The 27,177-nt window shown below is 38.3% G+C and overlaps 1 protein-coding gene across 4 annotated transcripts in view; it reads right to left on the bottom strand.

The window, feature by feature from the left end:
* Window positions 1–27,177, bottom strand: part of MTA3 (metastasis associated 1 family member 3) — a 213,253-nt gene that overhangs the window by 61,375 nt on the left and 124,701 nt on the right. For all 4 annotated transcript variants that reach the window (XM_044918687.1, XM_044918686.1, XM_044918688.1 and 1 more), the window contains exons 5-8: window positions 24,867–24,930; window positions 21,279–21,396; window positions 8,250–8,352; window positions 4,614–4,713 (exon numbers count right to left, since the gene is read on the bottom strand). In XM_044918687.1, coding sequence (XP_044774622.1) covers window positions 4,614–4,713; window positions 8,250–8,352; window positions 21,279–21,396; window positions 24,867–24,930 — 385 coding nt within the window. The remainder of the gene's footprint in view (window positions 1–4,613; window positions 4,714–8,249; window positions 8,353–21,278; window positions 21,397–24,866; window positions 24,931–27,177) is intronic.

The raw sequence follows: 27,177 nt of genomic DNA, 5'->3' as shown, positions 1-27,177 counted from the left end.
TAATCAGTATTTAGCCACTCCCTCTCACTTCTATAGTAATGCCCCAGGATCTTATATGTTAACATCAAAGTAGAAGGCACGATACCACTGGCCAAACAGGATTAAAGGTGCAGGTCATGGCATCTGAAATAACAAAGGGCATCTATTTCTTCCTGCTTTTGTGACTTCTGAAAGATGTCAATTTTATGGCACTGAAAATAATCTGAACCCAAGGGGCACCTGGGTGGCTCAGTCAATTAAGCGTCTGCCTTCGGCTGGGATCATGATCTCAGGGTCCTGGGATCGAGCCCCACAATGGGCTCCCTGCCCAGTGGGGAGCTTGCTTCTCCCTCTCCTCCCCACCTGTGCATTCTCTCTCACTATCTCATCACTGTCTCTCTCTCTCAAATAAATAAAATCTTAAAATAATAATAATAATCTCAACCCAAGAACAACATATAGAAAAAGTCCAAGTAAAGCTGAACCTAGAGTAGTTAGAGCAGGAAACCAAAGCATTTCAATGTTGCAGACAAACGAGATCTTCGGTGTTGCCTAATCCAAGTCAGACAACAATACAGATTTTTAAGCCCAAACCATTTTAACGAGAGTGAGAGAGAAGAGGTAATCCGGGAGACAGAATTCCTCAGTCAGAGTCAAGAACAGATCAAATCCTGTCTCTGAAACCAGCTGTACAAACATGACAAAACACAATTTCCTGGGCCTCTGAGTACACTTCTGCTTTAAAAAGTAACAGAGTAATAAACAATTTAAGATAACAGATGTAATACAAAAGTGGCTTCCCAACCGCTAAATACGAAAGGAAACAAAACAGAAGAAATGCCAACACTGGAACGTGTGAAAGCCCCTGCCTAGGAGTACGCAGGCCAGGACTGCAAAAGATACACACAAAATGATGTGTAGACTAATTAACGTACATCGGTTGTGTTCTCTTTAAAATGCTTCTTTTACAAACAGCCTTCACGGACAGAAAACAAATACTGAATCTGAAAAACTGCCCTCCTCAAAAAAAAAAAAAATTCGCCCGCTGTCCCACCAGGCACCACGAGTGGGCAGCAGAGAGTTGTTGAAGCGGGGACTAAAAGCCCACGCACAAGCTCTTCACCTGGTCACACCTATCTCCAGGCAAATCAGCAACAGCCCCTACGGTCCCAGGGCTCTGTAGCTTCTCAAGAACAGGCTTTCCCCCCTTACTCCTCCGACGGGGTGGAGGGAATCTGCAGCACTGCGACAGGGCGACAGGGTGAGCATCTGCAGCCATGATCTGGGAAGCCTTCTCAGAAGAACAGTGTTAAACAAGAGACTGGCTATGTAAGTAAATTTATCTATACAAGCATGGTCACGCAACATTATTAAAACAAAAACAAACAACTTTCCGATTCTTACAATGATATGAAAAAGTGTTCATTTTATATTACAAAGCTCCCATTTAAATGACTTCCACTATGTGTTAACAAGAAAGTTCATGTGGGACTTAGCAGCTTTTTTATAATGTGGTGCTTGCGCAGGGACAGACAGATCAACAAAACACAAGAGAATAGGTTACCTATCTGGAAGCAGACCTGACCATATCTAAAGCCTTGAAATAAGAGAGAGGAAGCAATACAAAATCATACGGAAACAACCAATTCAATAAAAGGTGTTGGAATGTTTATTTTCCATATGGGAAAAAACACAATGACACTCCTACACCTCATTCCAGTGTTAAAAAATAAACTGCAGGTTTATTTATAGTCTTGAGTATGAATAACATTTTAAAACTATTAGAAAAAATAAAATAATACAAGTGAAGAATGGACAAAGGATATGAATCTAAAATACAAAGAAGAAAAACCCTGAAGAGCCAATAAATATATGAAAACCTGCTTAACCTCATTAAGTAAGAAACACATTAAAATGAGATAAGCATCAGGTTAGTAAAAATTTTAGTCTGAAAATACACAAGGTTGAAGACAAAATAAGAAAATGGATGAGGAAAGGAAAATATTCACGGATTGCTTGTGGGATTAGAAATTTCTACCTTGGTATGCAGAATAACTTGGTTGCATTTGGTCAAATTCAAAGTGAGCACAGCCCTATGAATCACTATGAATAACTATTCCAATTCTTGTTATGGCAGAAAGCTCGCATACATGCTCACAAAGGATATGTTAGAATTTTCAATGCAGCATTATGGGTAGTAGCAAATGAAAAATGTTTTTAAAGCACTCCAGATGTTCATCGTTAAGAGAATACATAAATAATGTAGTGCAGTATTCCAGGAAGGAGTACTACAAATACTACCCAGTGGTTAAAATGAGTGAACTGGGTAGGTGTTTATTAACATAGCTAGATGTCAGTAACAGGCAAATAGCAAAATGTCACAGAGTAAACCGAAACACACACAAAACAATCTTTATGTTGTTTTCAGACACACAAATACATAGTGAAACTAGGAAAACACACACTAGATACATAGCAGACCTCTTGACAGGAGGCAGGGGTGATGGGCGTCAGAGGTATGGAGGGAGGGTGCAGCACAGAACTGGGGAGAGAACATTAGAGACAACAGTATAATGGTTGAAATTTTCTTTAATCCAAAGAACTAAAATACTAACATTTGTTTTAGGTGGCATTATGTGGAGTTTTATTATGTTATCCTCTGTACTATTCCGTAATTTGCTGGTATTACTGTTTATAATGCACAAAGAGTGGCTGAAAGGAAATATTACAAAATGGTAAGAATATTCTACTCTGGGTAATGAGAATAAGACTTTTCTTTTTGGCTGCTGCTGTACTTAACTTTGTCAATTTTTCAAAAAAGCATACATTGATTTTAGAATTGGGGAAAAAATCTCCTTGAACAGGAAAAAAAAATACAAGTGGTGATTAGATTCCATATAGTTCTGGTTCACAGAAATATCTAGTGACAGGATTTTGAAGGTTTTTACAAACGTGACACTTATACTCTCTCTCCTTTAGTAAAGTACTCTACAAGTTCTAAAAAACAAAATATAAACCTAATTCGAAACCCCTAAACTTTTACATAAAATATTAATGTACCAATGGAGAGAACAAAACGTGCTTCTATAAACAACAGTCTAGTCTCTGAGAAAGCATAAAGAAAGGAGCTCCATAATGGCTACAGAGTATTCATGCTTTCACCATCATCTATAGTATAAGAAAGCCTTGTAAGAAACGAATTTGATGTGCATTCCAGTATGAGTTTTTATATTACTGTTGTTTTTATATTATTGTGGCATTTCAAATTGGAATAGAACCAGAAAGTAGTAAAACCTATCACTGTATTCCATTCCATCAGAAAACAAAATTGAAACTTGTAGGAGTAGACTTGGGAAAACCTTTTATGGGGTACTGAATATCAGTACCCTAAGTGAGACGGTTTGGGTTAACACTGAAGAACTTGAGACAGAGAGGAGTGGTCAGGTTTTGGATATATTTTGAGGGGAGACATTTTTAGGACTCTTGGTGCATTTTATTTGATAGTGATTATGGCCTGAAGAATTGAAAGGAAGACAGGATTGGAAGATGTATTTAAGTTTATACTATAAAATTCTGAATGATAAATTTAACAGAACCAGAAAACAAATTATTGCTCACATGTTTCTGCATATCCTGGGCAAGACTTGCATTTGTGGTCATCACCAACAGAGCACAGTGATGACTTTAAAGAGAGTCACCAGAAACTAGTATTCAGAAGAGGCAGGATGGATAATGTAGTGTCATGAGTGATGGTGTAACCAGCATTAATAAATGGTCTCAGGGAACTGCAGAGGCAAGAAGACCTACATTAATAAGCTAGTTGTAAAGAGCCATGGTATTGTAAAAAAAAAAAAAAGGAAACCTTTATTACAGTAATGGATATTGGTCAAATAATTTAACCTCGCCAAACCTCAGTTTTCTCATCTGTTATTGTCTCAAATACAGAGTAACTTCAATTGGCAAAAACCTGCAGGTCCATTTTGCTGGAGGGTGCAGAGAAAGAAGCCAAGAGCCACGCTCAATGCCTGGCCACAGCAGGCATTGTGCTATAAACTGAACAGGAGAAGTTTCACTTGATCATGAAAGGAAAAAAGGAAATAGTCTTAGAAGCAACCATAATGTAATGAAAAATGCACAAAAACAGAACCTCTTTCTAATGAACAGGCACGAAAACTTAAATATTGATAATGAATAATGACATGATAACTGAATAACTCCTATAGCAACAAGAGGTGGTCACGTTCAGGTAAAAAAAAAACCTGTAAAGCATTATATACGATGTACAACGATTTAAGTCCATAGAGAGACTACAAGAAAAGCAGCATACAAGTGAAAAGAGATGGGTCAGAATGTTAAACTGTTTTCCCCCGAATATTCTTCTACCATTTCATAGCTACTCCATCAACAGTCATTCTTATTTGTCTCAGCTCACAAACACAAGAAGGGACTTAGGAATGGGACCCCCTAACCCCAGTTAACCAATCAGGCGAGCCAAATCAACCTAGCAGTTAGCAGGGCTAAGAGCCAGAAAGCTCTTTCACCAGAAAGCTCTCCCATCTACAACATGCAATACTGACTTTAAAACTGAAGTAGCAGAGGAAATAATAACCCCTAACTTTCAAAAAGCATCTTACCAGGGTGATATCCCGAGACGCTGCAGCTGCGCTCATATGCAGACTCGGCTGCCTCACCGAACTGCTGCAATCAAGGGCTCGAGCGAATGTCCCCACAGCACTGAATAATCCACAAAAACAAAGAGGAAAAATTAAGGCTCTGTTATTTTTTTTATGTTTTAAAAAAAAAAACACAGAAAACACGCATTTGGGTAGTGCATGCAAACTGTAAAAGAAAAGTCGGTGGTGAGGATCCAGGGGCCAGAAGCTGAGGTCTGAGTGTGAGTCTCAGCCTTGTCTCCAATGCATGCTGGGAGATAGCACAGTTTCCTCCTGTGCAAAGAACAGTGTTGGCCAAGAAGAGCTCTATATTTGTCTCCACTACACCTCCCTTCTGGGGCAGCGGACTCGTTTCCTTCTTGCTCTTGGTGCGGTCATTCAGGGATGATCTCGAGTGGACCTCACGAGGCAATTTGCCTTGGCCACTTCAGAGACAGGGGACGGCACACTGATGAAATCAACCTCTGCCTGCATCTAGCAATCTCAGAAATTTGTCATCCCTAAGTATACCAGCCTCCAAGAGGTAATCCTCTAAACAGGCTGCAGAGGATTATTTCCCGTGGTCTTTAGGGCTAGGGCTCATCTTGGGCAATACTTTTCTTTAAACAGGAAGACAGGTAAATTTACACAGGTAAATAACAAACATGGCTGTCAGGTGGATACATGCTATGGAGAAAAATAAAGGAAAGGGAGAAGAAAAAAAAGTCAAACCAGTTCTTGGATGTTTGAGAATCAAATATCAAATAAAAAGTATTTTCTATAAGATTTAACCACTGACAAGCCAATTTACTATATATGGGTCATTATAAGGAAATGGAAAAGAAATTTATGTGCCATAAAGAAGGGAAAGACCCATTATGAAATGCCATGGAGTAAACAATTTGGTGCTGAACTGTGCTCAAAAAAAAAGAGAAGTAAATAAGCTGCAGAGTTTGACAATTACTGCAAAACAAGCTCTGACCACTTTTTTTAGCCCAAATTGTGAAATCCCAATAACATTCTTTCCTTGAAATGAAGTATCATCAATTGTAGCAACCTCTTCCTATGAGGGCTCAAGATAGAACAGATTTCCATTAAAACAAAACAAAACAAAACACAATTACAACACTTTTTTTCACTTAATGGTTCAGAAGGCCTTCCCACAGATAAAGCATGAAATAAACATAAGACTCGCTGTTGCTGTTTGTTTCATTTTATTCCCCTTCCCTTGTTGTCTGTATTTTAGGCATGTTAGCTGAGGGAGAAATTTTTTAAATGTTCTAATTAACATATAACACAGGTGCACAAAAGCACACACTGTACAGCTATGCAGTAATTGCAAAGTGAACCCATTCATGTCACTAACACCCAGGGAAAGAACAGAATGCAACAGCACCCCAGAAGACTCCTCGTGCTCCTTCCTGATCTGTACTCCCTTCCTCTTCTCAAAGGAGAATGATCATAATGGATTCTAACCACATGGGTTAGTTTTGCTCATCTGAGAACTTCATAAAAGTGCAGACTATGTACTCTTTTCACATTTAGCTTCTTCTGTTCAAAATACGTTTGTGGACTCGAGCGTGCTACTGGTTATAGCTGCGTTCCTTCATCTTCCGTGCCATGGAGCGTTTCTTTGTACGATGCCCCATCCCCACCCCCACTCTACTGCTGATGGACATCTGTGTCCAGTTGGGGCTACTTGGGTAGCGCCACTGATGCCATCTGCATATGTATCCTTTGGTGCACAGCTGTATGTATGCATGTCTGCGGAGTATACACTCAGGAGTGAAACGTAAAGGATGTGTATGTCTCTGACAGCAAAGCAGCTATACCAACTTACACGCCCACCCGCACGACAGCTCATGCACTGCCTTTTAAATTTTAACCATTCTGGTGGGACGTGTAATGGTATCTGGCTATGGTCTTAATTTGTATTTAGAAGATCTTTTTTAAGACAAAAATTGAAAAAGGCACCAGATGCATCTCTTTGGTGTCTCTCATGCTGGCTTCAAGGAAAAAGGAAATGTTATGGTCCATGGCAATCAGGAAAAGGAAAAAACAATGAAAATCAAATCTGAAACTGCAAGGTCTACTAAATAATCCCAGATCTGGGTAACCTGTCTGGAGTCTCCAGGCCAGTGGTTCCACCAATGATTCATTTCCACTCCCAAATCTTCAATCCCATCTATCCACTGGACTGGCTTCCCCAACAATGTACTTCAGGCCCCCATCCGATCACCAGTAGCTACGAGTGTGGGCGCTGGAGTCTGAATGCCCAGCCGCCAACATGATGTGTGACTTCCACGGAGACAGGCACTGTGGACAGTGCTGAGGTGGACTCAGGCCCTTTTTTCCTTTGTGTTATGATAAAAGCTCACCAGAATATTAGAGAACATAATGAAGACCCTTCTATCATGTCTATATCTACCTGATTCTAATATTTTGCCATGTTTGGTTCATTTTTTAAGGAAATAAATATTAGAAAATTTAAAGCCTCCTATACACATTGCCAGAACTCATACATACATATAATAAGCATGTGTATCTATATGCCCGTTCATGAAATCAGACATTGTTTTTACATTGTAAAACTTTTTTTTTAATTTTTTTTTTTAAGATTTTATTTATTTATTTGAGAGAGAGAATGAGATAGAGCGAGCATGAGAGGGGGGAGGGTCAGAGGGAGAAGCAGACTCCCTGCCTAGCAGGGAGCCCGAGGCGGGACTCGATCCCAGGACTCCGGGATCATGACCTGAGCCGAAGGCAGTCGCTTAACCAACTGAGCCACCCAGGCGCCCCTACATTGTAAAACTTTTTATAAGTGATCATACCGTGTGTATCCTCACTCAACATTATTTTTGAGATTTACCTATTTGCTATATATCCCTCTAATTCATTCATTTTCATTGTTGTAAGGTAATATTCCACCACGGATTATGACTCAATTTATTTATCAATTTTTCCACTATTTACAATGCTATGATAAACTCATTTACCTTCTGCTTTACAGTAATTCTCCCATGAGCATCTTTAACTTTTATAATTGAAAAATAAAAATAAATTTTTGTCCCACTCATTTTCTTAAAGGGGGTGGAAGGGTGGGGGTGGTGGCAAGCCAGTCAGGCAGCCAGGCTTAAAGCTCTCAAAGGAAAGCCATATGCTTAGCAATAGGCCCTACTTATATGCAAGTGCCATAAGTGGAATTCGAGGTGCACATTATTACTGACACCTGATAATCCTGGTCTAGAATAAAAGAGATAACTGCTCTAATTAAAGAGAAGGGATTTCAGGGCTAGGGCTCATCTTGGGCAATACTTTTCTTTACACAGGAAGAAATTTATACTGTTCATTTTCATTTATACTGTTCCTTAGTGCTCAAATTTTTACAAGAAGCATTCATTATTTTTCTTAATCAGTAAATTAATAAATCTATTCTCAAACAAAAACTAACGGTTCATCATATTTAGGAAGTGGTGTGATACATAATTAGGTCTTCTTACATAACTAGAAAAAGAACACAACCAGTGGAAAAGGTAGAATACAAGGAAAGGAATATACATACACCTATAAATTCTTTTCTAAAAAGAAAAGATATTGAGTCAACAGTGCCATACTTACCGTGCTACAACTAAAAACTGGTCAATCTGTCGATCTGTAAGTGGGCTATTTGGATCCCAAACTTTAACTTCCAATTTGGACTGTTCCCTCTCATCTGATTCTCCTGTCCGAGAAAAAAGGAAATGGAGTCTTGTTACTTAACAAAGCAACTGTCACATACGGTGTTGTGGTCACCACAGCATTCACAATGTAAGGTTAATGTTTGTGGTTCTGGTACATTCTTTCAGACAGCAGATGGACAACACTTTGTAAGTGAACTGATAATAATACAACCAAACCAACCACATGAGATCTTCATTTAATCAGTAACCTTTATTTCCTGAGTACCTGCTGCATGTGTGAGGCACAAAGCCTCATGCAGAGGGATATAAAGACAAAAAAGGAAACACTCCTCCCATGAGACACTTTCACTACGGTAAAACTAACGCATAAGTAACTATGAAACAAACAAAAAGAAAGAGATGTCATAAGGGACATACAGGAATGGCTGTTAAGTGGGGTGCCTGGGTGGCTCAGTTAAGCGTCTGACTCTCGGTTTTGGCTCAGGTCTTGATCTCAGGATTGTGAGATGAAGCCCCACGTCAGGCTCCGTACTAGCGGCGAGTCTGCTTGAGACCCTCTCTCCCCCTCTGCCCCTCCTCTCCTTCCCTCTCTCTGAGAGAGAGAGGGAGAGGGAGAGAGAGAAAGAGAGGAAGGAAGGAAGAGAGGGAGGGACGGAGGGAGGGAGGGAGGGCAGGAAAGGAAAGGAAAAAGAAAAAAGAAAGAAACGGCTGTAAGATTCTGAGGATTAGAGAAACCACTTCAGACTAGTTAGGGAATTATGTCATAAAGGGGGTGGCATATCTGCTGAGAAGTGAAGAGTCTGAGGGGCACCTAGGTGGCTCAGTCGGTTAAGCATCGGACTCTTGGTTCGGCTCAGGTCTTGATCTCAGGGTCATGAGACCGAGCCTGCGTTGGGCTCCACACTCAGCACAAGTCTGTTTGGATATTCTCTCCCTCTGTTCCTCCCCCTGCTCGCGCTTTCTCTCTCTCTCAAATAAACAAATAAATCTTGGGAAAAAAAAAAAAGAACTGAAGGATCTGAGTGCACTGGCAAGGAGAAGGACTTAAAGAAATGAGAACGTGAGCAAAATCATGTGGCTTTAAAATGTGATAGAGAGGGGCGCCTGGGTGGCTCAGTCGTTAGGCGTCTGCCTTCGGCTCAGGTCGTGATCCCGGGGTCCTGGGGTCGAGCCCCGCATCGGGCTCCCTGCTCCGCGGGAAGCCTGCTTCTCCCTCTCCGACTCCCCCCGCTTGTGTTCCCTCTCTCGCTGTCACTCTCTCTGTCAAAAGATAAATGAAATCTTTAAAAAAATAAAATAAAATAAAATGTGATATAGAGAAAAGCAGCTCTTTTTGTCCAGAGCACTTTAAGAGGAATGGGAGGAGATAACGAAGACGGTTATGAACATACTACTGAAGATTCTACACAGATTTTATGGCGAGGTAATGAGAAGCACTAGCCTTTTCAGTAGGAGAGTGACAAGACCAGAACCAAACTTCATATCTCACAGTTAGCAGTGGTATGTGATCTGCTCTACAGAGCTACCTGACAAAGACAAAATACGTCACAGTGCTGAATGAGAGCAAAGAGATCTATGTGGCGGGTAGATTTCAAGTCTTGAGAACTGGTAGTGCAGGCATGAAGAGAAAGCAGGAATGCTACCGCAGTGAAGGCTGAGGAAAAGACTGACAATAATGCAGGATGCTTTGTTTTAGGAATCTCTCTCAAGGAAATGTAACCGTCAGGCAGGATCTAATGTCCAGAGAAAGGATAATAAAGGAAAAGAGACTTGGGAGGCAACTGGGAGTTTGATTTATAGCCATGGATTTCTCATTAGGCTGGGGGCTGGGGCTGGCTTTGTTTTACTTTTGATCACTGCATCTATAACATGAGGCAGAGCGCTTGGCACTGATGATACACTCTAAAGCTAAACATCCCTGGTGACTGACAAAGCCTGGTTATGAGGCTCTACTGTGCTCAGTCCTAGTAAAGGAGCAAGCAGGTATCAGTGGCTCAGCAGGAGAAAGGGGGCAGGGGAGGGCGGCAGACCCAGCCTTTCCACCTGCAGTCTCCGAAGTCAGCCACCGCTGTCAGGGTGGGGCTTGCCCAGTTTGCCCCTTGTTCAACCACAGAGCCAATCTCCACCCCCAACATAAAGAAGCACAAACAGAACAGAGCGAGTACTAGGCCAAAGAGATCTAAAGTGTTTGAAAGGATTTCATTCTTTATTGTTTTTGATTACAATTCTCAGCAATCTAAGCCAAGACATTCAACATTAGCTCAGTTAAAACCCAAAAAATTTGCAACCTGCATGAAACCTGAGAAAGTAGAATGACACACTTACACTTCCCTGTAATCTCTGAATAATAAAACAAGATAAATCCTAATAGTAAAATGGTAAAAAAAAAAAAAAAGATAATAATGATAAAATGAAATCAAGATGATTAAATGACGATACTATTCAGTATTAAGTCCCTGTTACACTATATACTCCAGAATGTCATGGTAAAACTGAACTTTACTTTCAAATTCAGGTTAGTTAAGTTGATACATTTCAGTCTCATCCATATATTCTGCAGCATACAGCAGAAAGATAATTCAGGGGGCACCTGCGTGGCTCCGTTGGTTAAGCGACTGCCTTTAGCTCAGGTCATGATCCTGGAGTCTGAGGATCGAGTCCTCTGTCGGGCTCCCTGCTCAGCAGGGGGTCTGCTTCTCCCTCTGCCCCTCCCCCTTCTCAGGCTCTCTCTCTCTCTTTCACGCTCTCTTTCTCAAATAAATAAATAAAAATCTTTAAAAAAAAAAAAAAGATAATTCAGTATAAGAATTCTAAATAAAATTGCTGCAAACAATAATAAAACACTCCTGGTTGCATTCATACTAATACTTAAAATGCAGACAATGCCATGGGATGAGAACAGCAGCAGCAGCAACAACAAGAGAATAAATGCAGAAATGTTCCATATCAAACAGTCACTCTCAGCTAATGAGAATTTCCCATCTTGGGTTCACCATACAATTAATTACATTCATATCACAGTGTGATCACTTCTTCACAGGGGAAAAACTTAAGGACCTCTTTTATAAACCTATTTAGAATCTATAAAACTAAATTCTCAGCCAAGCTAGCAATAATCTTTGGAATGCTCTTAGTTAACTGTGGTATGAGCCAGAGACAGGACCAAGATTAATTTCATGATCTGGTCATGTTCATTGTAGTCAATGTAATAATCTCACTTCCCATCTCCATTTATGATAATCTGCACAATTCCAATCTAGTCCCACACCAGCCCATGACGATCTCCCTAATCTCTGAGTTCTTAAAAAAAATGTATTTACCAACTAAATGCATGAGTATATACAGCACATTGTTTTTGCTTCATAAGTTCTTCATAATTTAAAAAAAAAGGAGATTCAGAGGCACCTGGGTGGCTCAGTCGTTAAGCATCTGCCTTCGGCTCAGGTCATGATCCCAGGGTCCTGGGATCGAGCCCTGCACCGGGCACCCTGCTTGGCGGGAAGCCTGCTTCTCCCTCTCCCACTCCCCCTGCTGTGTTCCCTCTCTCGCAGTCTCTGTCTCTCTGTCAAATAAATAAATAAAATCTTTAAAAAAAAAAAAAAGATTCAGCAATGATTTTAACTGTGATAGCCCTAACCCTCCAGCTATATTTTAAGATTTCTAGAAAATATGGACAAGGAAGGAAGGAAAGAAGGAAATATGGACAAAATACTTCTTCAGTATTACCATCTAAGAGCACATGATGTTGTTCAAAGACCCTGAAGAACTAAAGCTGTATGGAACTCATCCTATAGGACCTTTCCTAGAGAACTGGAAATATTCTTTGTTCTAAACACAATTCATTTTCACTTCCTTTGTACCAATCATCAGAGTACTATACTTTTTATGTTATATTTAATTCAGAACCTCACAAGGACGCCATTTGTCACCATTTTTATTTAATATTGTTCTGAAAGTTCTGCCCAATGTTTTAAGTTATGAATCAAAGGAATAATGAGTTAAAAAGACAAATACGTGGGATCTAAAAAAACAAAAAGCAGAGAGTGCAACGGTGGTTACCAAAGGCTGGAGGATGGGGATATTGGGAAGATGTTGTTTAGGGGTAGAAACTTCCAACTAGTAGTTAAGTAAGTCCTGGAGATTCAATACATAGCATGGTGATTATAAGTCAACAATACTATAAACTTCAAAGTTGGTAAGAGACTTAATTCTTCCCACAACAAAAAAGAAATAATTATGTGATATGATAGCAGTGTTAGCTAAGCTATGGCAGTAATATAAAAATTATATAAATTCAATATATAAATTCAATATATATATAAATTGTACACAAACTTACACAATGTCATATGTCAATTATATCTCAATAAATTATGAAAGAATAAGTAACCAGAAAGGCACAATAAAAGTAGAATATAAAAAACTCAAGTGCCATTCCAAAGAAAATATAATGTAAAAATATATTTTTTTATTACAGCAACAAAAATATAAAACACTAAGAAATAAAATTGGGAGTTATGTTTATATAAAGAAATTACAAAACTTTCAAAGATAACTTGAGGACAAAAAGACTAAAGATTTAAAATCCTAAGGCTGGGCGCCTGGGTGGCTCAGTTGGTTAAGCGACTGCCTTCGGCTCAGGTCATGATCCTGGAGTCCCGGGATCGAGTCCCATATCGGGCTCCTTGCTCGGCAGGGAGTCTGCTTCTCCCTCTGACCCTCCCAACCCTCCCCCCTCTCATGTGCTCTCTCTCTCTCATTCTCTCTCTCAAATAAATAAATAAAATCTTTAAAAAAAAATAAATAAATAAAAATAAAATCCTAAGGCTATCTTTTTTGTACAAGTACCCCAATAGGTTAAATTTCACAAAATTTAATTTTGGAAGCCAATAAAATAATTTGAATATTAATATCTGCAAATCAAACAATATTATTATGAAAAGAATAATAAAAGAATTGACTACACTGGATGGGATTATAATATATAGCAACAGTAATTAAACAATGTTGTCCTGGTACAAAAATAATCAAAAGCATAGAAATAGACTAGATCACACAATCACTTGTATTTCAGAATTAAGTATTATTATAATAACATAAATATTAACACAAAAATAGCATTTACTGTTGACTATTTGCCAAGAGCCCTTACCGCAGGGTTTCTCAGCCTCAGCACTATCGATGCTTAGGGATGAGTAACTCTCTTTGTGGGCGTCTGTCCTGTGTATTACAGGATGATCAGCAGCATCCCTGGCCTCTCTACTCGCTAGATGCCACTAGCATCTGTGCCCCACGCCCCACTCCCTCCACCAGCTCTGACAGCCAAAAATGTCCATAGACACTGTCTGATGTCTCCTGCCCCTGGGTGGAGAATTACTGTTCTACATGGTTGCAGTCAACAGGCTGGTGTTCTTTAGTTAACATCCACCACATTGTTGAAAAGCACATCCTGCAAAATTACACACTAGAAAACTAGGGTTTATGGGGAAAAAAAAACCAAATAAAACTGTTTTAAAACAAAACTTTGAAAACCTATTATACTTGGTAACCAGGGTATTTAAAAAAAAAAGTAATATTCATTAATAAAAATACTAGCACAGTTAAGTCTCCACCACCATTTGCAACAAAACTAAAGGTTGGTTGACCCTTTATCTCCTTAAACCCCGGACTCACACTTCTTCCACCACGATGTAGGTCAGTGTATACAGTTTCTACAAAATTAAAAAAAACAGGGTTTCTTCTTAAACACTGGGTGAAAAATCTGCAAGCCCCCCTTCATCTGGGACTCTTACGCTTCCCCATGTAGTTTTACCATAGTGAAAAGTGCCACAGATTTTGAGGCCACTAAACCAGCCACTACTTGCACTAGAGGAAAGCCCTTCTTGTAGAATTTCCATCTTTTTTCTCTTCAACTCTCTTTATCTGTAAGAATACTTGCTTCCCCAGGGCTCCTGGGTGGCTCAGTCGTTAAGCGTCTACCTTTGGCTCAGGTCATGATCCCAGGGTCCTGGGATCGAGCCCCACATGGGGCTCCCTGCTCAGCAGGAAGCCTGCTTCTCCCTCTCCCTCTCCCCCTGCTTGTGTTCCTTCTCTCGCTGTGTCTCTGTCAAATAAATAAAATCTTTAAAAAAAAAAAAAAAAAAAGAACACTTGCTTCCCTGATTGCTGGGGAAAATCTCCTATAAATTGACCCAACTTCCACACTACACTCATATTTCCCTATTTATCAACTGCATATGAACTAATTCAAATTTCAAAAGCATATATTGTAGCAGAAGAGACTATACTAATTTAATTCTTTAATTCTCAAAGATAGATACCGCCCAAAATCCCCAAGTATCCACAAGAGTTATTTAATTAGTAGCAGTAGGCAGTGGGGGCCAGGCGAGAAGCAACTGCAGCAGCGAACAAGGAGAGTCAGGTGCTTTGAGAAATGCTTTACAGGAATTACTTCATCGGATCATCACAGTACTAGGATGTGTGCACATACACTATCATTAAAGAGGAGAAAATGGGAACTTCAAGGGGTTAGTTTTCCCCAGGTTACTCAGCTAAACTGATTACTGCCAGGTTTTACCCAAATCTGTAAATCCAGTCATTCGAGTTTATTAATTTAATGTTATAATACTTTTTAGCAGTTACAAATTTTAATACGTAAACAGATTTTTCTTAAAATTTCAGTATTACAGTGAAATAATACAGTGAAGAAGTCAATCAAAACTCCCCACCAGCACATCTTTTTTCAATGCAAAGTTCGCTAGGTGATTTATTCAAAGTCAATAAAAGATTTAAAATCTCAAAGAAACTTTTACCTTCCTTTGCAAACTACATACCGATCTTTCTAGATCTCAAGAATTTGTTAGATGGTGGGTAGCCATAAGTGAATTTAAAACTTCTGAAGCTACAAAAAGATTTATTCACTAGCAAGACAAACGCCACAACAATGTCTTAGAATCCATCAAGACACATTCACAAACAAAGGAGGCCTGGAATATATTCCGGCATGGTGCTGGCGCTGCCACCTACTCAGGATATTAATTCAAGTTCTATATCCCATGCCAGTGCAAATCAGAATCTGGCCACTGGTCAAGACGTACCCACTCAAGAGTATCAAAAGGGTTAGTAAACCCAGACTGCAGCAAGTCCTAAATATCTGTTCTTGAGTATGATATTTCTGCTATTTAATTTCCCTGCAAACAGGTACTAGCTACGATAGGAGTTTCTATGATGGTAATGTCCATGTTTTCCAAGACTGGTTTAACTGTTGATGACCTATTTGCCACCCTACACCCTTCTCCCCTGAAAATATATTAATTACAAAAAAGAAGGGGGTTCTTTTAATCTTGCATCTAGTGAGTTGCCTGATTACAAGTGAAATGAAACATGCTGGATATGCCAAATGCTTTAAGCATATCCAAAGTCACTTCTTCATTTATGATGAAAAATATGGTGTTTTTCTTTGTTAAAGATGAATACTTACAGCTAACAAATTATAAACTTAAAAATAAACTTAACAAGAAATGTATAAAATCTATGACTATATCAAGAAAAATAAAACAAAACCACAAGACCCAAAAAAGTAGCCTTGAACAGAGAAAAACACATCCCTTATTTCTAATTAAGATTTTTCAAAACCATCAAAAGTCTGTTCTCCCTAAATTAACTTAAAAATGAACTGAAACTCCAATAAACATAGTAAGGAAGATTCAAGCTGATAATAAAGTTTATTTGGAAAAATAAGAGGGGAATTAGCCTCACCAGATTATTACCACACACTACAAAGTCGCTATAATTAAAACAGTGAGTTACTAGAATATTAACAAACCAGTGAGACAGAATAAAAACCTCAAGACAGACCCATGTAGACCCATAGGAATAGACTCAATATTATGAAATGACCAGTCACCTCCCAAAGTAATAGAAAATATTAATACAATTACAATCAGAATTCTAATGAAATCTGGGAAGAATCTGACTAACTGATAAAAAAATTCAACAGTCAGAAAAAAATCTCTGAGATGAGAGACCTCCGCACCCTGCCCCCACCAAAACACAGGAAATTTTAAAGAACAATGAGGGGAAACTTACCCTACCATAAAGCATATAATAAGAGATAGATAAATTTGGATCTATCACACAATAAAACACTGAACATAATTTCATGGATCTCAATATAATACAGTTACGTAACAAACAGGGAGAACATATTAAATTAGTAACAGTGTTTGACAGTGAGCAAGGAGGGATGATCTGAGGGACTACTACTTTTTGGTTTCAGCATAATTGCACTTTCTACCACAATTCCTATTATTTTCAATAAAGTAATTTTAAAATCTAAAAAATGGGAAGAAGCAAAAAGAATATACTCGAGCCCCATTGTTAGGCTATGTAGCAAAGGGACTTTGTCCTATGCACTTCTAACTGTGTGGCTTCTCTGGCGATTCTGGGTGAAGAGACAGGACTCTAGGAGGGGAGTACCGAACAGCGGCCTTCAGCGTGTCCTTCTCTCAATCCGAAGGTTCACTGGGGTATCTCGAGAGATCCAAGAGGCCTTCTCTCCTACCTCACCGACAACAACCTGGCTTTTCGTATTTTATTTAAGGTCATACTGTGTAGTGTTTCATTAGGGGAAAATGTTCTATTACCTAAGTAAAGTTTATAAACCACCCACCCAGAAGACTGCCAGTAGAAACACTATGTTAAAGGTAATTAATCCTTGTTAAAGAACTATAAAAGATCTATTACATTAATGAACATTTAATCACATTTTCTAAATACAAAGTATGCCTTTCTCAGATAACTCCCCAAATGCCACAAGCTGTTAAGAATCATTCCTCTCGGGGCACTTGGGTGGCTCAGTCGTTAAGCGTCTGCCTTTGGCTCAGGTCATGATCTCAGGGTCCTGGGACTGAGTCCTGCATCGGGCTCCCTGCTCAGCGGGAAGCCCGCTTCTCCCTCTCCCACTCCCCCGCTTGTGTTCCCTCTCTCTCGCTGCGTCTCTCTCTGTCAAATAAATAAATAAAATCTTTATTAAAAAAATCACTCCTCTCTTCAAAAAAAAAAAAAAAGAAACATTCCTCTCACCCAGAAGAACTTCAAGTCCATTTTGAGAAGAACTGTAGAATAAATTATTGCATTTTATGCATCATTTTGTTTCCTAAAATCATTTTTTAAAATACTAATCTAGGTAGATATGCTTTCTAAATTATGTAACTTTAGCCAGCTTTTATGCCTTTCAGGGGTAAATACCATATTTAAAGAGTCTTTCAGATAAACAGGATCTTGTGAGATTCTATGATCTGATTCTTCTGCCCACTGTTACTTGAAACATCCAACTTCATTACCTGGGTTCAACATTTATCCATGAGCAATACACAAAAATTTCCAGGCTTTCTATACACCAAGGCTTATGCTCAGTGCTTAAGGGAGAACCACACAATCAAAAGCTCAGATGTTGATTTTTAAATTTCTGAGGTCAAATAATAAAAATAGTATAAAAGAAAAAAATAGTATAAAAGATAACATGAACGACCTATCTGCACACTTCTAAGATGGGAGGGATGAGAATTCAGGGAGGAGTGACAAAGACTGCTTAGGGGATGCAGGACTTGGGCTAGGTGCCTTATGCACACATGGGCACAAGGGACCTTCCTGGCTTTTGGCTTGTGCACAGATGGACTTGCTGAACTATCTCACTAGGAACATATACCTCTGTTCAAAACTCACAGAACTGCACACTAAAAAGGGTGGGATGTACTTTATATAAATTATACCTTAATTAAAACGAAGAAAAAAACCCACCTGTAAATGACTACCTGGAAGACAATTAATTCGGCATTTTATATAAAATTTCAAACACACATACCCTATGACTCAGCAATTCTACTTTATTTGCCAGTTATATCCGGAGTACCAAATCATCCATTATTCACATTACAGCATTGTTTGTAAAATTTAAAAATCAAGTTTTTTAAAAATAAAATAATATTTAGTGAACAAGTACTTAGGTACAGTGATATAAGTCTAACATCAAACATTAAGGACTAAAAACATAAAAATTACTTCTGGAAGATAAGTTGATTTGTACAGATAAGAATGCCAATAAATGTAATTTCTCAACCTATAAAAAACTGGTTCATTACTCCCAGTCTGTTCAAAATCATTTCCAAACGCAGGTGAGCAAAGACACAGTGTTCTTTTCTTCAAGCTTAATCTTTACTGACTGACCTTTCCTGGTATTTAAGTTCATGAAAACAAAGATGTCTGTAGCCTGGCATTACCGACAACCACCACTGACACCCATGTGTACTACAGTTCACAGACTCCTTCTTGAGTATCTGTTGATTTGACTCTTCTGCACACATTTTCTTAGAAGTTGGCAAGGTAAAGAGAGAAGAACCAATGGAAGAACTCTCTACATCCAACATGGGGCTCAAACTCACGACCCTGAGATCAAGAGTCACACACTCCTCTGACTGAGCCAGCCAGGTGCTCCTGGAAGAACTCATATGTTTTAATAATCAGAGGGCAAAAGTAAAAGTGGAGGCCTTTCTATAAATAATGCAAATCATGAAAGGCCTTAAAGGAAAAGACTAATAAATTCGAAATTTCTGTATGACAAAAAGATAAAACATTTAAACTTAAAATCACTATTAGTACATTTTGGTGGGGAGCGCCTGGGTGGCTCAGTCATTAAGTGTCTGCCTTCAGCTCAGGTCATGATCCAAGGGTCCTGGGATCAAGTCCCGCATCGGGCTCCCTGCTCAACGGGAAGCCTGCTTCTCCCTCTTCCACTCCCCCGCCTGTGTTCCCTCTTACTGTCTCTCTCTCTCTGTCAAATAAATAAATAAAACCTTTTTAAAAAATAATAAAAAATAAATAAAATCACTATTAAAAATTTTTAATGAAATAATTAAGTGTATCTGGGGGGTGTTTGTAATATTTATAGACAAAGGGTAAATACTTCTGTGTTTGTTTACCTTTAATAGTCAAAGAATTCTTGCCAATACATAAAAAGATAAATAGCCATGTAGAAAAAGCACAAGGACTTTAAAGAAGGAGGGCTAAAGATAACTAAGGCAAGCAATAATCTCAACTTCAAAATAAAACCCCTAAGACAATGACACATCAAAATGTGGGGAAAAAATGGAAGGTGAAAAAAATCCCTCACAATCAGCGTTGGTGAAAGCACCTGGTTCTTTTGTACGCCGAGTGACACAGCCTTTTTGAAGAGCAAAGGAGCATTTTTAGTATGTAAAATGTATATACCATTTCACTTCCAAGAAGTCATACTTGAAAAGATATTTATGCAGCACAAATATAAGTTTTCTAGCAGCATCAATTTGTAGCATCAAAAAATGTAAACACCTAACAATCTATCAATAGGGAACTGGAAGAGGGAATGACAGTACATTCCTAAGACCTGCAGGGTCACCGAAAAGAGTAAAAGTCACTCTACTCCTGTGCAAAGGTGCTAAAGAAAGATACACTGTTAACTGAGAAGAGCAGTTGCAGAAGATCATGTGCAACATGGCGGGCGCTGCATGTGGACCAGTCCTGGGTGGGGGGCAGGCCAGTGTGAACATACCCAAAACACCACAGGCATGAAATAGGGGTTTGCAATGAAGGAAAGGGGATGGTGTTCGTTTCCTACATTATACATTGCTATGTTTTATTTTTTATTGTTAGGAATGTTTTACTTTGGGGCGCCTGGGTGGCTCAGTCAGTTAAGCAGCTGCCTTCGGCTCAGGTCATGATCCCGGGGTCCTGGGATCGAGCCCCGCATGGGCTCCCTGCTTGGCGGAGAGTCTGCTTCTCCCTCTACCTCTGTCTGCCGCTCTGCCTACTTGTGCTCTCTCTCTATCTCTGTTAAATAAATAAATAAAAATCTTAAAAAAAAAAAAAAAAGAATGTTTTACTTTTAAAATCAGAAAATAAAGGTTTTGAGTGTACAGTTATAATAGGAGAAAGGAAAGTTATGTCCTAAGAAGATGTTTTTAAAATGTAAAGCTCTGGGGCGCCTGGGTGGCTCAGTTGGTTAAGCGACTGCCTTCGGCTCAGGTCATGATCCTGGAGTCCCTGGATCGAGTCCCGCATCGGGCTCCCTGCTCGGCAGGGAGTCTGCTTCTCCCTCTGACCCTCCCCCCGTCTCATGTGCTCTCTCTCTCTCTCTCAAATAAATAAATAAAATCTTAAAAAAAAAAAAAATAAATAAAATGTAAAGCTCTGAATCTCTCCAGTACATACACTACCCAGATTAGCCCAAATCCCCACCAAAATGTAAGTGTTCACTAGATTCCAGGCCACCTCAAAAAGATGACTTAGGGGCACATTCAGGACCTCAAGGCATGTATGTGTCACATTAAGACATAAGTTCAACAATACGAACATTCTTAAAGTTGCATTTCAAAGGACGGGGGCACCTGGGTAGCTCAGCTGGTTAAGTATCAGACTCTTGATCTCAGGGTTGTGAGTTCAAGACCCACGTTGGGCTCCGTGCTGGGCCTGGAGCCTACTTAAAAAAATAATAATATAATAAAATTAAATTAAATTAAAGGAAAACACAGCCAGAGAACTCCTTAAAATGTAAAATAAATAAACAACTGCTCAAATTATTTTCTGTTGCTATTTGTTGTATTTCTGTAAGTGGAAGAACTTATAACTTTTAAACTTCAGCCTAAAAGTTTCCTTTCCCAGATGAGGAAAAGAATATTTGAGTTTTGGGCGCCTGGGTGGCTCAGTTGGCTGGGTGACTGCCTTCAGCTCAGGTCATGATCCTGGAGTCCCTGGATCGAGTCCTGCATCAGGCTCCCTGCTCTGCAGGGAGTCTGCTTCTCCCTCTGACCCTGCTCTCTCTCATTCTCTCTCTCAAATAAATAAATAAAATCTTTAAAAAAAAAAAAAAAGAATATTTGAGTTTCAAGACACATTTGTTTTCACAGCACTTGAAACCCAAAGGAAAACATACCTTCTAAGAGCATCTCTGGAATGTCTGCTTGATATCTAGGCCCCACTCTGATTTCACCTTTGTCAGCTAACAGTGTTTTCACTGAAGGGTCATAGACCAATGAGTAGAAAAAGGTGTCCTGAAAAAAAAAAAACGACAGAAAATATTTAGGTAAACTTAATTCCTTCTACTTTTTATAAAGCAATAAGGCCAGTATCATGATAATGAAACCATAAACTTCAGAAAGTATGTAAGATTTTATTTTGGTGAATAAATTCATAGATCTTGAAGAAAAACTGTTACTGTCATCATGTAGAACAGCATAAAATTAAATCAAGCAAAAATAAATAGCTTACAATAAAGGTAGACTATAAAGTTTTGCTGTTCATTTTAGTCTAAAAGAAAACCATTTAACTGCTCTAAAATAAGATTCTGAAAAGCTAGCAAAGCTAAGTTGTAAGTCAAAGTAAGACACCTGAAATCGAGCAATCATTTCAATCTCTAAAGCCCACACCAAACAAATAATGAGGACACCAGGCACTGTTACTTTTAAAGTGTCCATCCACATTTTATCAAAATGATAGAATGCATACACATCTCACATTAAATGAAGTTTAGAAGAGTTGAGCTTACACGCAGTTTACTTAAATTAAAATGTCACATTGTATTATTTAAACATTTATTAATTCTAAGTCTGCAGTTCTCTTTTAAATCCTGAAGCACTCATATTTATATATAAATAGGTATATATACATAACTATACTTACCACTACCAGTACACCCACTAACTTTTCAAGGTCCTTTAAAATGCAAAAAGGCCCTAGTTACTGAGCCTAAAGGATAAAATGGCCAGGCCACCAGGGCTTTGCTGAATTCTGCAAAACCACTGGATGTCTTATAAAGTCTTGTCCCTGCTTCCTGCTATGACTCTGAGGGTCCTCTACTGCCCGACTCTCTGCATTTTATCTTGGAGGGGCCTGTTTCTGCCATCAGCACTTTACCAAGACCCTGGTAAGCAACTGCAAATAAGAGATAACCTGCCCGATTGTACAGCTTTCTCCTTTCAGGATGTTACAGACTGTGACAAAGGGAAAGGAGAGAACTGGACAAGGTAATACCATCCCACCAGAAACTGAGCTGTGTTTTAATCATGGGTCACTGTCAGAAGAAAAGCTTAAACAATAACACTGCTAGAAGACACAACAATGTGACAATTCATGCATATAAAAAATGCTACCTAAGGAAAAGAAAAATCTGCAGAATATATAAATCAACCTGCTTAACAGGTTGATGGGGGTGATCAATATGTAATCAGAATTATGTGTTTCTGAAGACAGGAGCAACAAAGAATGTTAGTAGGTAATTAGAGCCACTGCCATGCCATTGGCTTTAAAAGAAGGCACACTTCTGGTCACTTTTATTCTGAAAAATATGTTAGCAGAGTGTTCTATAAAAATAGGATTTTGCCATACTTGACAGTAAAATGAGATGAAATTATTATTTAGGGTCACATAGGTTGCTTAAGACTCCTTAAATTTGGGGTGCCTGGGTGGCTCCATCAGTTAAGCGACTGACTCCTAATTTCAGCTCAGATCACGATTTCAGGGTCGTGAGATTGAGTCTCACGTCAGGCTCTGTGCTGAGTGTGGAGTCTGTTTTAGATTCTCTCTCCCTCTCTCTTCCTCTGCCCCTCCCCCTGCTTGCACTCGCTCACATGCACGCTCTCTAAATTTGTATGTGCTGCCTGATATGGGAAATTGTTTAAAATGTAAATATAATTTTTCAAGAAGTAAAAAATCGTGATTAGAAAGTTGTCCTTTGAGTTACCATCTTCAAATATGCCAATCTCAGTATTTTAAAAACCAGACTTTCTCAAGGATGGTCTTATAACAGATAAAGCAGTAAAAAGTTAAAAAAAAAAAAAGTGTTTTTCAAATTGAAAAAAGAATATAACATAAGCAGTTTTATTTTTACTAAACTCCCTCTGAATAAAAAAAAGTTTCCTCAAATACACTGCCAGAGACGTCAGTTCCTCTCCCAAAGACTGATGCAGGACCAAGTGCTTAAAAATCAGTGGACAGGAAAAAAATCCTAAAGACCTTTGCAAATTTTCATCTCCTACCATCCTTAGCATATAGAAATTGCTAATAACAAATTAGAAGGCAAAAATACTACTTTTTTAAAAATCACACTGTTGGGGAACCTGGCTGGCTCAGTCGGTGGAACATGTGACTCTTGATCCTAGGGTTGTAGGTTCGAGCCCCACGTTGGGTGCAGAGATTACTTAAAAATAAAATCTTTTTTAAAATTAAAAATTAAGGGGCACCTGGGTGGCTCGGTCTGTTAAGCGTCTGCCTTCAGCTCAGGTCAGGATCCCGGGGTCCTGGGATGGAGCCCTGCATCGGGCTCCCTGCTCAGCAGGGAGCCTGCTTCTCCCTCTCCCTCTCCCTCTGCCTGCCACTCCCCCTGCTTATGCTCTCTGTCTCTCTGTCAAATAAATAAATAAAATCTTTAAAAAAAAAAATTAAAAATTAAAAACTTACACTGTCTTAACAAATACACCAGTAAAATACACTGAAACATACTCAATGTTTCCTCCTTTTATTTCTGCTTCTGTGAAGTAATGCTAATTTCTGAGCATTATCTTTATGCATATTATTATCCATATGCTGCCTGACAAACACTATGTTCTTTTCTAAATTTCATACGTGTAAGTTATAAAGACTATCAACATTTTTTCTGCCTTGAATATTTACTTCCTCTTAATTTTCTCTATTTTCTAATGTACAATAGTTTCACTTGTCTGCATCAATCTTTTGTAGTTATACTTTCTTCATTTGAGATGAGGGGACACTTTTAAGTATAATAAAGTTTTTTTCAAAGAAAATATATCCCTTTAATTCCTTAAAAACATACACACACATATATAAAGTACATATACACACACATACATACATACACACATACATACAAAAAATAAAGATTTGGGAAAACAAAAATACCATGAAACTATAAAGGTTAAATACTAAAACATCAACAGTAGAAATTTTCCCGTTGTGGAATATTCTCTTTAGAGGAATTTCCTCCCTCCAATGAAGCATATGCTCTCATTCAACTTGTTAAAAAATGTTTAAAATGTTTCTTGTTGAAGTTTACAGAAAGAAACATTTTTAGTTGACAAAGTTTATTAGGATTTTAGGAAAGAAAGCAGACCACCATTTAAGATCTCATCTGGAAAAAGTCTAAAAGAAAAACTGTTTATTTGAAAAACAACAAAAACAAAAAAACAGAGAGGAGTACCGAGTATACGAAAGTCACTTGTTTCATAAAGCCAAAAATAGTTCTTCTACTACCAGCTAAATCATCATACTGTATAAAGCCTTTCATTACCAACTGAAAAAAAAAAACAGAAGTTTTTGCCAAATGTTCTCAGTTAACCAGAAAAATAAAATTATCTAAATGTATTCTAGTCATTATGCTTTTATATAATGCTGCTCTCCCAGTGCAATAATTTGGTGCAAGAAGAAATAAACTCAAAGGTATGGGCTTCATGTGAAATTGGGGGGCTCGGAGGGGGAGGGACACAAAACAAGTGTAATTGTGAATTACCTCTTTATCAAGATATGACAATACTGACTCTGTCTCATTCAGAAGGGCAACACTGCATTTTCCCCTGTTGAAAGAGGGAAAAAGTGAATAAATATAAGAAAGGCCACCTCACCTTCACAGTGATGACATATACAAAGTTAGGAATATGCAGAATGTAAAGTTGATATTAAGAAACCAGATGGCAATTAGGAATATACATAAACGTATATACTTATACTTGCTTTACAATCCTGGTGTTGCATAACCTAAAAAAATAGGACTGTCTGTAGATATTTACTGCGAGGCTAACCTGTGGAAGGAACTGTGTTAGGCAGTAAATCTTTAAAACATAAACACTTGATAGGTATTTCCTAACTATTACAGAAAAAAAAAAAAAAAGGATTACAATGAAACCTTCAGATCAGAAGTGAGTTTCTGAATCTATAAAGAGTTAATATGAGGCAATTTTATAAAAAGAGACTTTAGATAGACTTCACTGTACAAACCAGTACCTAAAATAATCTTTGGATTTTTTTAAGTAGCCAATGCATATGAGAACCTAAAAATAATACACATTCATATCAAGATTAACTGACTTACCTTTATTGACACTGCTCTAAAGCCTAGTTAAAATTTAAATACACTGCTATAAAGTAAAGGGCAAAATAAAGATCTACAGATTTACAGACCCTGAAGTCTGATGGCATTTACCTTTGATCATAGCCCTGGGTGTGAGTTTGAAAATGAAGGTCTATTAAAAAAAAAAAAAAAAGGCTTGTCTAGACTTGAGAAAAATTAAGGTTATCCAGGTAGAGGCATTTATTACAAACACATTTATAATTTATTCTCACTAGCTTGAAAAATTCTGTAGAGCCACAAATTTGACAAGAGAGTTTTGACAGATGTTTCAAGTTATAGATAATTGGTCAGGACTCAAAAAATATTTTTTTAATGTCATAATGTCATTTGATTTTGTAAACAAAAGTCACTGCTTGCTCCCCACAAAAATGACAAGCAAAAAACAAAAACATCACATATACATTGAATGGGAAGCTAAAAGAGCAGGCTGTTGGAATAGCAGAGTGGAAAACAATTCAAAGGAAAAAATTACCAAAAGCAAAATAAAATGTAAAATGCTAACACACAGGTCAAAAATTACACTTTACTAAACATTTTGCAAATGTACATTCCTTATATTTGAAAAAAAAATTTCCCCTCATAAAAACATCTTTTTCTGGGAATCAGCTCTAGTTAATATCACTTCAAAAGACTTCTGAGAGCATGTGTTCTTTCCATATTATCCTGTCAAGTCTCTAACTTGCTTAGGGAGAGTTATAAGGGTTTTTGGTTTTACTAATTTTAGTCGTGCATATTACTGAAGCAGAAAAATTAACATGATTACTTCAGAGCATATAACACCACTCACAGTCAACAATTACCTGACAGGCTCTTAGGAAGGACAGAATTACGGGTGGGGAAACTGCTCTGCTGAGGTTTGCACATCTACAGCTGCCACGGAAAAGCTTCTGTGACCTGTGTGTGTGCTCCTCACACGTGCAGCGCGCTTACGGACCAAATGGGCTTCCCAAAAATAGGCTTCAGTTACTTTTTTTGCCTAACAGCTGACAGAGCAGTATTTCTAACATTTAATACTTAATCACCTAGAAGAAATAAAGTCTTGGTTTTTAAAGTTCTCTAAAGTTGGGGCGCCTGGGTGGCTCAGTCGTTGGGCGTCTGCCTTCGGCTCAGGTCATGATCCCGGAGTCCCGGGATGGAGTCCCGCATCGGGCTCCCTGCGCGGCGGGAAGCCTGCTTCTCCCTCTCCCACTCCCCCTGCTTGTGTTCCTGCTGTCGCTATCTCTCTCTGTCAAATAAATAAAAACAAAAAAACAAAACAAAACAAAAAAAAACAAAAAATAAAGTTCTCTAAAGTTGGGTGTTTTTTTTTTTTAATGAAAAGGAGCAAAAGCTGAATGTTATTTTAATAGACACCACTTTCTTTAAGAGCCATTTGGATGTTAAGGGTTAATAGACATTGGAAATTCATACAAACAATACAGCATTAGTCTCCTCCATACTGCCTGAAATGACAAGAGGATTTAAACGGAATCATCAAACCATTATTTTCATAATTACATTAGGAGATAACAAAATGCTGATTATATACTGTTTTAGAGATACAACATGATTACAAAATCAAGAGGATACCCAGCCAATCTAAAATATAAATTATTTGGGGGAATGTAGCTTTTATGCAAAGATGAAAAAAATAATAGGTGATTTCATTTTTAAATTTCCTTTACTGTAGCTATGAATTTGCTCCCAAATTAAA

The sequence above is a fragment of the Neomonachus schauinslandi genome, chromosome 10, assembly GCF_002201575.2.
Source record: "Neomonachus schauinslandi chromosome 10, ASM220157v2, whole genome shotgun sequence".
Taxonomy (NCBI): Eukaryota; Metazoa; Chordata; class Mammalia; order Carnivora; family Phocidae; genus Neomonachus; species Neomonachus schauinslandi.
The sequence above is the reverse complement of the archived record's forward strand: the minus strand, read 5'-3'. Positions and strand labels throughout refer to the sequence as shown.